This window comes from Rosa chinensis, chromosome 6 (assembly GCF_002994745.2).
Source record: "Rosa chinensis cultivar Old Blush chromosome 6, RchiOBHm-V2, whole genome shotgun sequence".
Lineage (NCBI taxonomy): Eukaryota > Viridiplantae > Streptophyta > Magnoliopsida > Rosales > Rosaceae > Rosa > Rosa chinensis.
The window spans coordinates 10,462,043-10,474,760 of NC_037093.1; the positions used below are offsets into that span (position 1 = coordinate 10,462,043).

At 39.5% G+C, this 12,718-nt stretch overlaps 1 protein-coding gene across 1 annotated transcript; it reads left to right on the forward strand.

The window, feature by feature from the left end:
• The first annotated feature begins 1,118 nt into the window (after positions 1-1,118).
• On the forward strand, positions 1,119-7,196 carry LOC112169246 (putative disease resistance RPP13-like protein 1). Its single transcript, XM_024306254.2, has 3 exons — positions 1,119-4,106; positions 4,459-4,555; positions 6,868-7,196. The coding sequence occupies exon 1, from the start codon at positions 1,403-1,405 to the stop codon at positions 4,037-4,039; it is 2,637 nt and encodes an 878-aa protein (XP_024162022.1). The 5' UTR covers positions 1,119-1,402; the 3' UTR covers positions 4,040-4,106; positions 4,459-4,555; positions 6,868-7,196.
• The last annotated feature ends 5,522 nt before the right edge of the window (positions 7,197-12,718 follow it).

The following is a 12,718-nucleotide window of genomic DNA, read 5'->3' on the forward strand; positions in this document are numbered from 1 at the left end:
GCTTCCACCGGCAAACTCTTGACCAGCCAAACTTTGGCTTTCCATGACTGAGGTCAAAAAAAGGGGCAAGCCCATGACTAAACTCTTGCCCGAAGTCATCCGGCTGCCAGCTCGACCAACCACAGAACGTGGCTGACCTCACAGGGGCTGCGGAGAGAGAAGAGAAACAGACGCCATGGAATTGCTTCGATCTCGGCCTGGGGTTGCTTCCATCTCGACCTGGGGGCAGCGTCTGGGCCGGCTGACGCCACGGAGTGGCCGGATGAGGTGAGGCGACCTCGGGTTGCTTCGATCTCGGCCTGGGGTTGCTTCGATCTCGGCCTGGGGTTGCTTCGATCTCGGCCTAGGGGCAGCGTCCGGGCCGGCTGACGCCACGGAGTGGCCGGAATAGGTGAGGCGACCTTGGGGGAGCCGGGTCCGTGGACGGAGGACGCCGGAGGAGGGAGAAACAGGCGGGTCGGGTCAGACGAGTCAAATGAAACAGTAAAATAGCAGAAAGTAAACAGTAAAAAAGCAGAAAAGTAAACAGTAAAAACAAAAAAGTGAACAGTAAAAAGTGTGAACAGTAAAAAGTGAACAGTGTTGATCGGGCAAGAAAAAAACGGGTGCAAATCTATGTCCAGTGGCAGTGAATAGTAACTTGACTGGTCGAATTTTTGACTTCTCGACTTTGCCTTTTCTTGACTACGGGTGCACTTGCTCTTATGTGTGTGTACTTGGGAGCACTATAGACGACCTCGTCGAGTCTAGTCTAGTGCGACAAGAGGCAGTGGGACCCGCAGGACAGTGAGATACTGACGAGGCAATGCGTTGTCCGCCAAGGCCACGCCACAATGTGCTTTAAGATTTTTGTAAATAATAGAATAATGGGTTTGGATTGTGATGTGAATAGCGATTATTATGATAATGATGATGATGATGATGTAGAAAGAGATGGACCGTGCATGGCTGTGGATGGAGCTACATGGATGGATGATAAGGACAGGTGTCATGTCCCGGCCATCATTTCATCTGGGCCCGAGTGTGACATTAGGGGCCCAAAGAGAGTTACTGGACTGTGAACAATTAAATACAGGCATTCATTGTGATTCACGGATTTCACAGGGCGATACTAGAAGTTTAGAACAGTACAACGTTGCGGTAGGCATGAACTGTATCCGGTCCTTTCTAGTTTTCTCTAAGTCAATAGACTCATAGTTAGAAATCACATAGCAGCTACAAAGCTAAGGGGTGCCGGGGCCACTTCAGGCCTTGAATAACTCCGCCCCTCTGTCATAACCCTTTGTCTTGAAATTCTTTGAAATCAAATCCCCTACCCCAAATACTGTCTAAGTAAACTTGATCAGTTTCGACTGAATTGAAAACCAAGAAAGCCAAAGGTTTGCTCGTTCTTCCTCTGAAAATGGCGTTGCCCGCTGTCGTCACTACTGCACTGGAATTAACTGGTGGAGGTTTCATCTCGTCGGCTTTGCAGCCTCCCTTTCAGAAACTCGCAAATTATATTTTCAGCCGGATAGAACGGACAAAAGATACCGGCGACAAGCTCCGAAAATTGGAAAGAACACTGTTGAAAATTCAATCTCTGATCGATCAGCTGGAAGGAAAGCACTCTACCTCAAAGGCTTGTCGACTTTTAATTGAAGATTTCAAGGGTGTTCTTCTTGATTCGGATGATTTTCTGAATGAGATTTGTCACCAATTGCCGAAAGACGGTCCATCATCCTTGGGTATACTTACCAGGGATAAGGTAGGTCTGACGGTTAAAGATGTGACTGATTTCTTCAATGAATTAGAGGGTTACTTCATCTCAGAAGTAACCAAGCCGGGGCCTCCTCAAGTCCCTCGTGGTAGTAGCTCCTTCATCGATCCGTCGTCTGTGATTGGATTGGAAGAAAAAAAGAAAAACATTAAGTTGTTGTTGGCTGCTGATGACAAGAATACTACTGTGATTTCAATAGTGGGTATGGCTGGCATCGGAAAAACAACACTTGTTCAACTTGTCTGTAATGATCCAGAGGTGATTGGGTGGTTTAACGAGAGAATATGGTGGGTATGTGTTTCTTGGGAGTATGATTTGATTCAGATCACGAAATCAATCCTTGAGGCTGCCACAAGCAGCGTTTGCACTCTGTCAAATCTCGACTCTATTATAAGGCAACTGAAAAAGGTGATGATGGAGAGGGGGAGGTTTTTACTCGTGCTGGACGATATGTGGAATGAGAGTCTAAGTCATTGGCGTGAGTTGAAATTGCTTTTCAGCTCTGCGGCACCTGGAAGTAGGGTTCTGGTAACCACTCAAAGGAAGACTGTTTCATCCATTGTTACCACTGATGGGGATCTTGGTTGTTTTCCGCTAACTACTTTGACCAAGGAGGATTGTTGGGAAATTATAAAGAAAAACCTGAAAACAGAAGTTCATAATCGTGAAGATTTGAAGGCTATTGGCTTGGAGTTAGCAGAGAAGTGTAAAGGTCTTCCTTTGGCGGCCAAAGTGATTGGAGATGCCTTGCATCTCAAATCAGAAGAGGTGGAGTGGGATGCGCTGTTGAAATGTCCTCCTTGGGACTGGCGTCACTTGCCAGAAGGTGAGAACCAAGTCTATCGCGTACTGAAGCCGAGCTATGTTCACTTGCCAGCTTACTTGACAAGATGCTTTGTTTACTTTTCTATTATCCCTCAAAGTCAAAAGGTCAAAGTGGAGGATTTGATCCAAATCTGGGCAGCGGAAGGCTTCACGGGAGCCCAAGGAGCAAGAAGAATTGAAGACATTGGAATGGAGTACTTGAAAGAATTGTGTTCGAGGTCTTTCATACAGATTTTGTCAGGTGAGATTAAAATGAACGACTTCATTCATGACTTGGCAACGTCGGTTTCTACCAATTTATGCTTGCGTTTGGAGGATACCATGTCTGCAAGATCTACCAGCTTCTTGTCTCAAAATGTGCGCTATTTGTCATTGCTTTGTCAAAGTGATGAATCAGATGTGTGTACAGCTAAGCTCAAAGAACTTTACAGGTATCAGAAATTGAGAACATTTATGTTCTTTTCCCATGTTAACCAACTCGCTACCAATCTTTCTATGTCAGATATCTTTCAAAAGTTTTTTGAGATATTCAAATGGTTAAGGGTTTTGAAGTTAACTGGTAGTCGCATCCATAAGTTGTCTGGCCCCATCGGCAAATTGAAGCGCCTTCGCTACCTCGATCTAAGTGATACTAAGATTGCAAAGTTGCCGCAGGAGATAGTAAATCTACTTGCGTTAGAAACACTTCGGCTCCAGAAATGTACTGAACTTAAAGAGTGGCCTAAGAACTTTGAGAAGTTGGTTAAGCTGCGACACCTTCATTTTGATAGACAGTGTCAAATGTGTTCCATGCCAAAAAACTTCGGGAAATTAACTAGTCTCGAAAACCTGACAACGGTTGAAGTTGAAAGTGAAAAAGGATATGGAATTGAGGAGCTTCAGAACATGAACTGCCTTCGTGGATCCATTGAGATTAAAAATCTCGAGAATGTGTTGGATGCCAAAAATGCTGAGGATGCTATGTTAGGTAAAAAGCAATACCTGCACAGGGTGAAGTTGCAATGGGATGAAACAAGAGATCAAATACTTGAAAAAAACTTGTTTCATCAACGAGTTATGAGCGGCCTTGAACCTCATTATAGGTTGAAAGAGTTGGAAGTGAAAGGCTATTGTGGCTCAATATTGTCAAACTGGATTGACAACCCACCGTCTGCCAACGCACCCACTCGTCAGATCGAGAAGCTTGTTCTTAGTTCTTGTCCACAATTAAGGAAATTATCTTCAATTTGTCACCTAACTTCGCTTAAAACATTAGAGATCCTCGATTGCCCCAAGCTTAACTCATTGCCAGAGAGAGGACTACCTAGCTCACTTGTGACTTTGAACATTTCAGAAAGTGGCATCTCAAGACGGCAATGTGAGGACGGAGGCAGCATGCGGGAAACTGTCAGATTTATTCTCGATGTACATATTAATGGTCACAAAATTCCAACGGAACGTTTGCCACGGCTATGATGTTAGCATGGAGCATAAATGTATCTCCGTCCACCCATCTGCAGAACAGTTCTGAGTTTGATTACAGGTACTACAATTTTATGATTTCGTATATGTTAATGATTATATTACTTATTTGTCCACTTGCTCGTTAGACACCACAAACTTTTTTTCTTCCTTAAAACCCAAGGCTGGTATTAGCAGCCCTCTGATAATTTTATCCTCAAAGAGTCTAATCAGTCTACTCTGTTGGGTTGTAAAGATGGTCCGAACCTGAAGTGCTCCTGTTTTTAGTAGTGCTCCCGTAGCGAATCTAGGTTGCCTTATATGATCGTGTATTATGTTGAGGATTACTATGTCACATGAAAAATCACCCGTTCCTGAAGCAGCACTGTTTATTGTCTACAATTCCTGAATAACAGAATTTTATTTTCTCGTAGACAATCCTCTTATGTTTTGGGCTCTCAACTTGAAGTAGCTTGGAAATAGAAAAATTGGAGTATATCACTCTCTGGACGACTTGTGCTACATCCCAATGTAAGTGACTTTTCTATTCTATTTCTTTTATAAGAAGTTTTACAAATTGGCAACACTTTTTTCTAGATCCCCAGTATCGCAGTTCCATGCTATTTGTGTGACTCTCTCTCTCTCTCTCTCATAATCTTTGATTATGTTAGTCCATCTCTTTTGTACATTTATTTAAGCATGATTAGTCACAGCATGCTCTCTCTCTCATAATCTTTGATTATGTTGGTCCATCTCTTTTGTACACTAGCAAAAGTCCCCGCGCGATGCTGCGGGATTTGTTGTTGTTAATAATTTTGTATGTAAAGCTCTATTGATATGAACAATTGGGAGGAAAAGAATAATTAAGTGGTGCTTGAAATTGATTTGTTACTAAGTCAACCAATGTTAAATTGAAATTAGCTCCAACCAATCTGTGAAGTCTTGTTACCCACCTAAAGATCTCAGTTATCTCTACAAGAGCAAGGGAAAAGGCTGAATTAATACAGTGCTTTAATTTGTACATGTATACATCACAACACAAATTTTGTTTTAAAACTACAAAATCAACTCATGGCACAAAAAGCTATATCATCTAAATATTAGAATGAAAAAAAAAAAACCAATACCACAACCTATACCAAATAGGAACAATCTGCAAACAATCAAATCATTACTTGCAGATTGCTAAATAGATATATATACACGACATAACACATATATAGACACTCATTCCATATAACACATCCATACAAATATATACATACTCATTCAAACGCAAACTCAAACCCAAATTACTTTGACCTACATGCTAATATACAAAATAGACCAAATTTAGAAACACAGAACTACAATTTTAAACAACTCATACAAACTAAACAACAATTTCAAACAGTTCCTAATAGAATCCCAAGTAGAAAGGCACATTAATAAAACAATACCAGAAAAGAATGAAAACAAAATAATTGAAGGAATGAAATTTTGTGCTCCAATAATCAATTCTCAGTTTTCTCTTGTACAAACTCAGAAATTTTTTTCACCAAGCATGACTGAAACTCCAATACAATTAAAAGAATCTAATTCTAACTTCTTAAAGCATTGAAAAAGAGGAAACATTCGATCAAACAACACACTTTCACAATGAATGCAAAGAAACCAAATCAATTTGCTTTTCCAGAACTCTTCTTCCTTGTGTCTTAAAAGCAGACCAGTTTACTTATGTCAAGAACCTTAGCTCCAAAAACCCAAATCAGTTATCCAATTTCCTAAAGCAACAGTCCTTTTCCTTGAAAAAATCCATGAGTATATTTGGAAATTTCATTTCAATCATTCATATTAACCAACTCTTCAATTAAGCATAAACACAACAAACTGAGTTACTGAATTTAACAAACTGAGTTACTGAATTTAACAAACTGAGTTACTGAATTTAACTTTCAACAAACTCGGAATCAAAATTATGAAATTGGAGAATGAAATTCAATCACCCAAGGAAACCCCCAATTCAATAACCCTAACCCTCAAAGCTAATCAAACAAAATTAAGGCCCTAAAATCACAACCCAAACGCAACAAAATTCAATTCCCGATTTCCAAAATCAACAAATCACGTACGTTTTGGTTTTGGGTTTCTCAAATTTTATCGAAAAGGCTCCCTTCATTTTCCGTTTGAGAAGAATCGGAGAAAAAATCCAAAAGCCCCAATTAGGAAAAGCCAAAAGTACAATCAATCAAAGATCGTATCGCCCATCATCATTCACAACCCAACAACAGTGATGAGAGATAAAAAAAAAAACAATAATAATAAAATTAAAAAAAATTGCGACCCAAAACAGACTCAGACGCAGATACCTCTTCTGAAACAAATCCAGATCAATCACTTCTCTCTCTCTCTTCGGCAACAAAGATCGATAACTTCTTCATTCCTCTCACAGTCTCTCTCTCCAAAATAGAAGCTCTCAGTAATAACAATCAGCAACAAAGCGTTCCGAAGGGCAAACCCACCACTTCACTTATGAACAGGGATGAACAGAAGAAATATCGATTTTGTTGTTGATGTTGCTGGCTGCGAAACAGGGAACGTCGATCTTGATAGAGTCTTCCCGAAGACAAAAATGAGGGATTTTGCTTATTTATAGATTGTGAGGAAATGGTAGCATGGTAATTCAGAGAAAACTGAGGGCAATACCGTAATTTCGCATCCTTATGAACAGTTGAATGAACATGGATGAACAGTTAAAGACATTCGGCTTTAGATTATAGTATAATTTATTTAAGCATGATTAGTCACAGCATGTCCATGATGGATAAACAAATTGATCACTTTTGCATCCATATATTGTGCAGGTAGATGAGACGGCGCTCCAGAAACATGTTTGGCTGCTTTTTTTTTTTTTGGTCTCGCTAAGTGTTCTTGTTGATTGTGTTGTTGCCATTAAAAACAAAAACAAAAAAATCAAAAACAAAAAGGTTGTTTGTTTTTCTTTTATTTTCTTTCCTCTTGCTGTTGAAAGTTCTTGTTAATTATTGTTCTGTTTTTTCTGTTCTTTTACGGAGGATCAGTGAACCAATCCTGGTTTGAAATCTCCCGGTGTTACTTGTATTATTTATAAGGTATTAAGGTCCATGTATTAAAACTGTCTGCACTTCCAATAAATGAGTGCGTTTTAGTGTAACCGAGTTTCTTCTAATAATTCATACCTACATATGACTAGCCTTCCTGCATGCGCGTTGTCCTTTCTTCCTTGCTACGCATGTTTGAAATGTTACTCATGAGTGCAATATATTCTCTGTGTTGCATATTACCTAACTTTTTACCCCATACAGATATTATAAAATATTGTATATGCATTTAGCAATCCATTAGTAAAAAAAACATAAAACCCTGTACAAAAATATGCACTGGTATGTACAAATATATATAATTTTAATGGTTGGACTCAGTAAGAGGATAGGTCATCCCGCCTTTAAGTCTAGGGGCCGTGACTACTTACCCAATTTCAGCTTAAAAATTATCTCCTTACTCTACTAAGAGTTTTTTAACCTCATTTACCCAATCTAACATCTATTGATAGTTTTGCCCCTATTAATTAAATTGAAACCCATCGATCTCTCTCTCTCTCTCCCCACTTCTGGCCGACTGCATCGCCCCTCCGGTTTCGCCAGACCGCCTTCATCATCCTTTCGCCATCGTCAAGCCATGGATCACCACCCCAGCCAAACAACGCCTTCTCCAGATCGGATCCAAGAAAACCAACCCAAATCGGGTTCGTCCAAGCAGAGCCCGACTGCGCCACCATGACCATGGCACCCCCGAGCCGCCTCCGACAGCACAACCCCAGTCCCCTCCGCCGACCAGACCAATAAGGGACAAACTCAAACCCGGCAACCTCCGCGATCTCCCTCTTCCTCATCGCACACACCACCACCGGAATCTCCCCGATATGAACAAAAACGACGATCGAAGAGTCCGACCACTCACCAGACTCACACAGAGTCAACAAGTCCCATTTGACGACGGTGAAAGGCTCGCCGCCGCCGAACAGGGAGGAAAAGCTCAATGTTCTCTCAGGCTCATGGTCAAACTTGTTTTTTTTAGATGATTTGGTTGGCAATAATAAGATTATTGGGAGGCAATAATAAGATTATTGAGAGGCAATAATAAGATTAGTAGGGGAAATAAAATGTTTATTGGGGCAATAATAAGATTATTGGGGGGCAATAATAAAATTATTTATTTGGATAAACCTCCGAAAGCTTTCAAAATTAAGAACATCTTCATTTTTCACTAATTATTGATCCCCAATAAACTTGTTATTGGGGAGCAATAATATGATTACTGGGTATTATTGTGGGGTAATAAAATCAGACGCCGGAATCTGGTCACCAGTCTGGTAGCCGGATTCAGGATTCCGGTGACGGGTTGCTGGATTTCGGTCACCGGAGTCCGCGGCCGGCCACTGGTCATCGGAGTCCGGCAAGGTCTCCGATGACTTATCTCTCTAAGTGACAAAGAATGAGAGGGCAAAAATGTCCCAAAAATAAATAAAAAGGAATAAAAAAAAACTTGATTGGGTATTAGGGAAATGATCTCTTAGAGTGTTTGAATAAGTGGGCAATCTCTTGGAGTGTTTGGGTAAGTGGGGTTAATTAACCCCAAAATTGGGCAAATGATAATTTCCCCTAAAGTACTTATTGAAATTGGTTAACTACCACAAATAAAAACATATTTAAAGGAAAAGAAGCAGAGCTTAAGAGTACATATTGTGCATGCTTATTTCTGTTCCATTATTTCAAAATAAGCTCAAGGAGATAAGCAGTGTTCATTTTTACTGATTTTCCCATGCACCAACCACATGAAAATACGGAAACATGTCTCCTAAAGCCCTCATCTCTTTGAAATTTTATCTTTTGTTGAGGGAAACGATCTCATATTATTCCTACAAATAGAAAGAATTACACAAAGTTACACGTTGTAAACTAAAAAAAAATTCAATCAGACATGTATATTTGTAATCAATAAAAATGTTGAAGTACCTATGAAGGCTATCTATCATTTGTGTTTGAATGAAGCAAAACTTCTTTAAATACGACATTCTTTGTAAATACGCCATCTTCACCAACTATGGATCTTATTTTAACCAGAACTTTTGTGATTGACTCCAATACTCCTCTCGACAATGCCACATATAATTGTCCATGACTAAAAACATGATCTGGGAGGTAAACACCTACATGCGGGATAGTCTGGCCTTGAGATTTGTTTATGGTAAAACAGAAGCTCAGCTTGACTGGAAATTGCTTTCTTGTTAGTTGAAATGGTAGCCCAGCATTTTCTGCACTTTTCAAAGGAATTCTAGGTAGAAAAACTCTAGTCCCAGCAAACTGTCCTGTTAGTATCTCAGCATCAATCAGATTTTGATACGAACCACGACACAACAATCTAGTATTGTTACACAATCCCAATTTAGGGTCAATATTCCTTAAAAGCATGATTAGAGCACCTACTTTCAAAGTTAACTTGTGGGGTGGCAGCCCACCTGCGGTCATTGAGTTCAGAAACTCTGGTTGGTACAAATTTTTGATGTCATCTTCAACAGAGTCAAATGAGTACAATGTAATTTCTTCACCAGGAAACATATTGATTATCTTTTCATTCAACACGTCCACATCGTCGTTTATAGGAGTAATCAATACTCTGTCCACCATGTATCTTGCATCATTTACATGATCACCCAAATTGGGGAAAACTTTATCAATAATTAGATTGATAGATTTGTCGCTTTCCCATGGAACCACCATGCATTATGGTAAATTTATCATTTCGTCATTGACGACTTGTTCACTTCCATCGCCAACACGAAGTAGAAATTCTGCAAATTGGTGGTCATTTATGGATCTCATATTCTGTCTCAATCTCAATATCTGTGTTTGTACCCAAAATGTTGCTTTCACAATGGAGGCTTGAATGAGTTCAGACTTCGTTCCTTTAGGAATAATAGGGAGGACTTGACGTAATTCTCCCCCAAAAATCATTATCTTTCCACCAAACGGTAATTCGACATCCATTATGTCTCTAAAAGTTCGATCAAGCGCTTTAAAGACATGTCGATGTGTCATAGGTGCCTCATCCCAAATAATTGCAGTAGAATCTTATATCAGTCATGCAAGAGCAGACTGTTTACTTATGGAACACATGGATGACGCATCTACATTGAGTGAAATCTTGAATCTAGAGTGAGCTGTCCTCCCGCCAGGCAATATATTTGCAGCTATTCTAGATGATGTTGTGGCTAAGACTATATGATTCATTCTTCTCAACTTTACCAGTAATGCACGGTATAAGTACGTCTTCCCAGTTCCTCCAGGACCATCAATAAAAAATAATGCACTTTCTCTTCCCTCAACTGTGGCCATTATGGTGTTAAATGCGATCATTTGGTCGTTGTTAAAGTGGTCAATTGCATCAATATCTTCTTGTGGGACACGTATAGAAATTTTTTCTTCAATACATCTCGGCATTTGTAGACTATCTTCTGGCTCACTTGTCATTTCAGGCAGATCAAATTCCCTAGTGTTCTTATTAAATTATTCTAGCATTCTGTTTAGATCTTGAAGTAGCCTGTTCCTGACAGACCTATCGACAATATCACTTGAAGAAGAATAATCTTCGACCATGAAAGGATAAAATTTGTTCCACAATCTTTGAACACCAGTTGGTTCACTATACACCAAAATTGTGACGAATAGTCTCCTCAAAGATGATTGATGGCATTTTAATTGCAGGAGCCTCTAACGAACATTGTCGAATGCTGTTGTCATCTTCTAGCAAACCTCGTTTCTCAGCTGCTTCCTTAAAAGTTGGTTGCAGAACCCCATTAATAGTAAGCAAATCACGAAATGATGTCTGTCCTCTTATATGATTGAGAAGGACACACAGGTAAAACTTCTCTCATTCGGAGGGTGAAACACTGTATATTCTCCCAATGACCTTATAGTTGTTCCTTCTTCTTACCCAAACTTTGTGCCTACTATCCTACCTATAGTATTGACGGAATTCTCGATACAAATATCCTCTCGCTTCTGGATCCATACGATTCATGGTGAAATATTCAGTAAGCATAGACTTCTGTGCATGCTCATCTGCTAGAATGTCTTCTATAGTTTCATCTATATTGAATCTTACTTGTTGCATGTTCGGAAGATGTATTTGTAATCTGTCGATCGTTGGATATATTTTGTTCATTAAAATTTAAATATCCTCCATAAAACCTTTGGTGCACAAACCCACTTTGCATCAACAAATTGTCTTATTTCAACGAACTCCGGGTTAGATTGCATTTCAACTGCAACTCTATCAAGACCTTTGTAGACATACTTATATAAGTATTTGACACTCTTTATGCTTCCACATATTTCAACATTGATGTGACAATCATACCGTAGCAACAACCACGGGTTATAGGGAACAACCCAACTATTATCCACCATTGTGTCTCCACATCTACGAAGAGGGACAGGTAAGCGACCTGCTCATCTTTGATATATAGGATACGCATTGTTCCCTTGCACAGTGAAATTTGCAAATGATTTTAGATAACTTTTATTACATCTCCCATTTTTCATACATGAAGACTGTTGGTTTATAGTTCCACATGGACCATGAATCATATGTTTCAACACCAAATCATAAAGTTGAGGCTCTTCATCTTTATTTGGTATTTCGGCTCCAACAATGCAGTCATAATCTTTAATTAAGCTTATCATTTTCATCCAACATGACCGGCATGTGTACAGGTGGCAGGCCCCATTTTTGAAATTCAACAACGAATGCATGAGCAATAACTCTTCTCAATACCCCTTTGGTGATGATGTCTTCTTTTAGTTGCTCAAGTTTTGAACTACCCTGACCTCTAAGTCTGGACGATCTTGTGATGTTTGTCCAGGGAGTAGCTCACTTTTAATTTCTTCCAAATTCGAGTTACACGTCATAGTGATAAACAAATCTGGTCTGCCATACTTTTGAACCAAAGCCATTGCATCTTGATACCGTTGGTACATATCACGTGGGCTTCCAACAAATGATGATGGCAGAATTGTCCTATGACTGACGTTACCTAAGAAAGTGTGGATTTATATTAAATATTTCTGCAATTGTACAATTGAAAAACTTACATATCTAATGTAGGTGAAAGTAAAATATTAATTCTTCCCGGCATTGTTTTCCCCAGCAATTAAAGAGTCTTGAAGACCTTGATAAAATTCTTTCCGAATTGTATCTTGATTGCTACGAAGCCATCTAAGTTTTTGTGATTCAATTTTCACGTAATCATCTACAATATACTATTGTAAGAGCCGTCCGCCTCAAAGTAGAGGATTTTCATCACCTGGGCGCATCTGCACAATCAAGTTTTTTGTTTTTTTTTTTGTTTTTAGCATGTGTTTAAGTATGATGTTTTTTCATGTTATGCAATAGGAACTAACGTTGAAAAAAAAAGTACTAACCTGTAACATATATGCATAATAATCCCAACATGACATAGGTCTTCCGTTCTCGTGCATAGGGTCGTAATATCCGACCGAGTCTTTAACATTCGAGAGTCTTTCACTAATTGTTTGGACAATTAAATCTCTTCCATTCTGATTGATGTCGCCCCCTGCTACTATAATAGCAGTGTGACGTCCCGAACCCGAATTC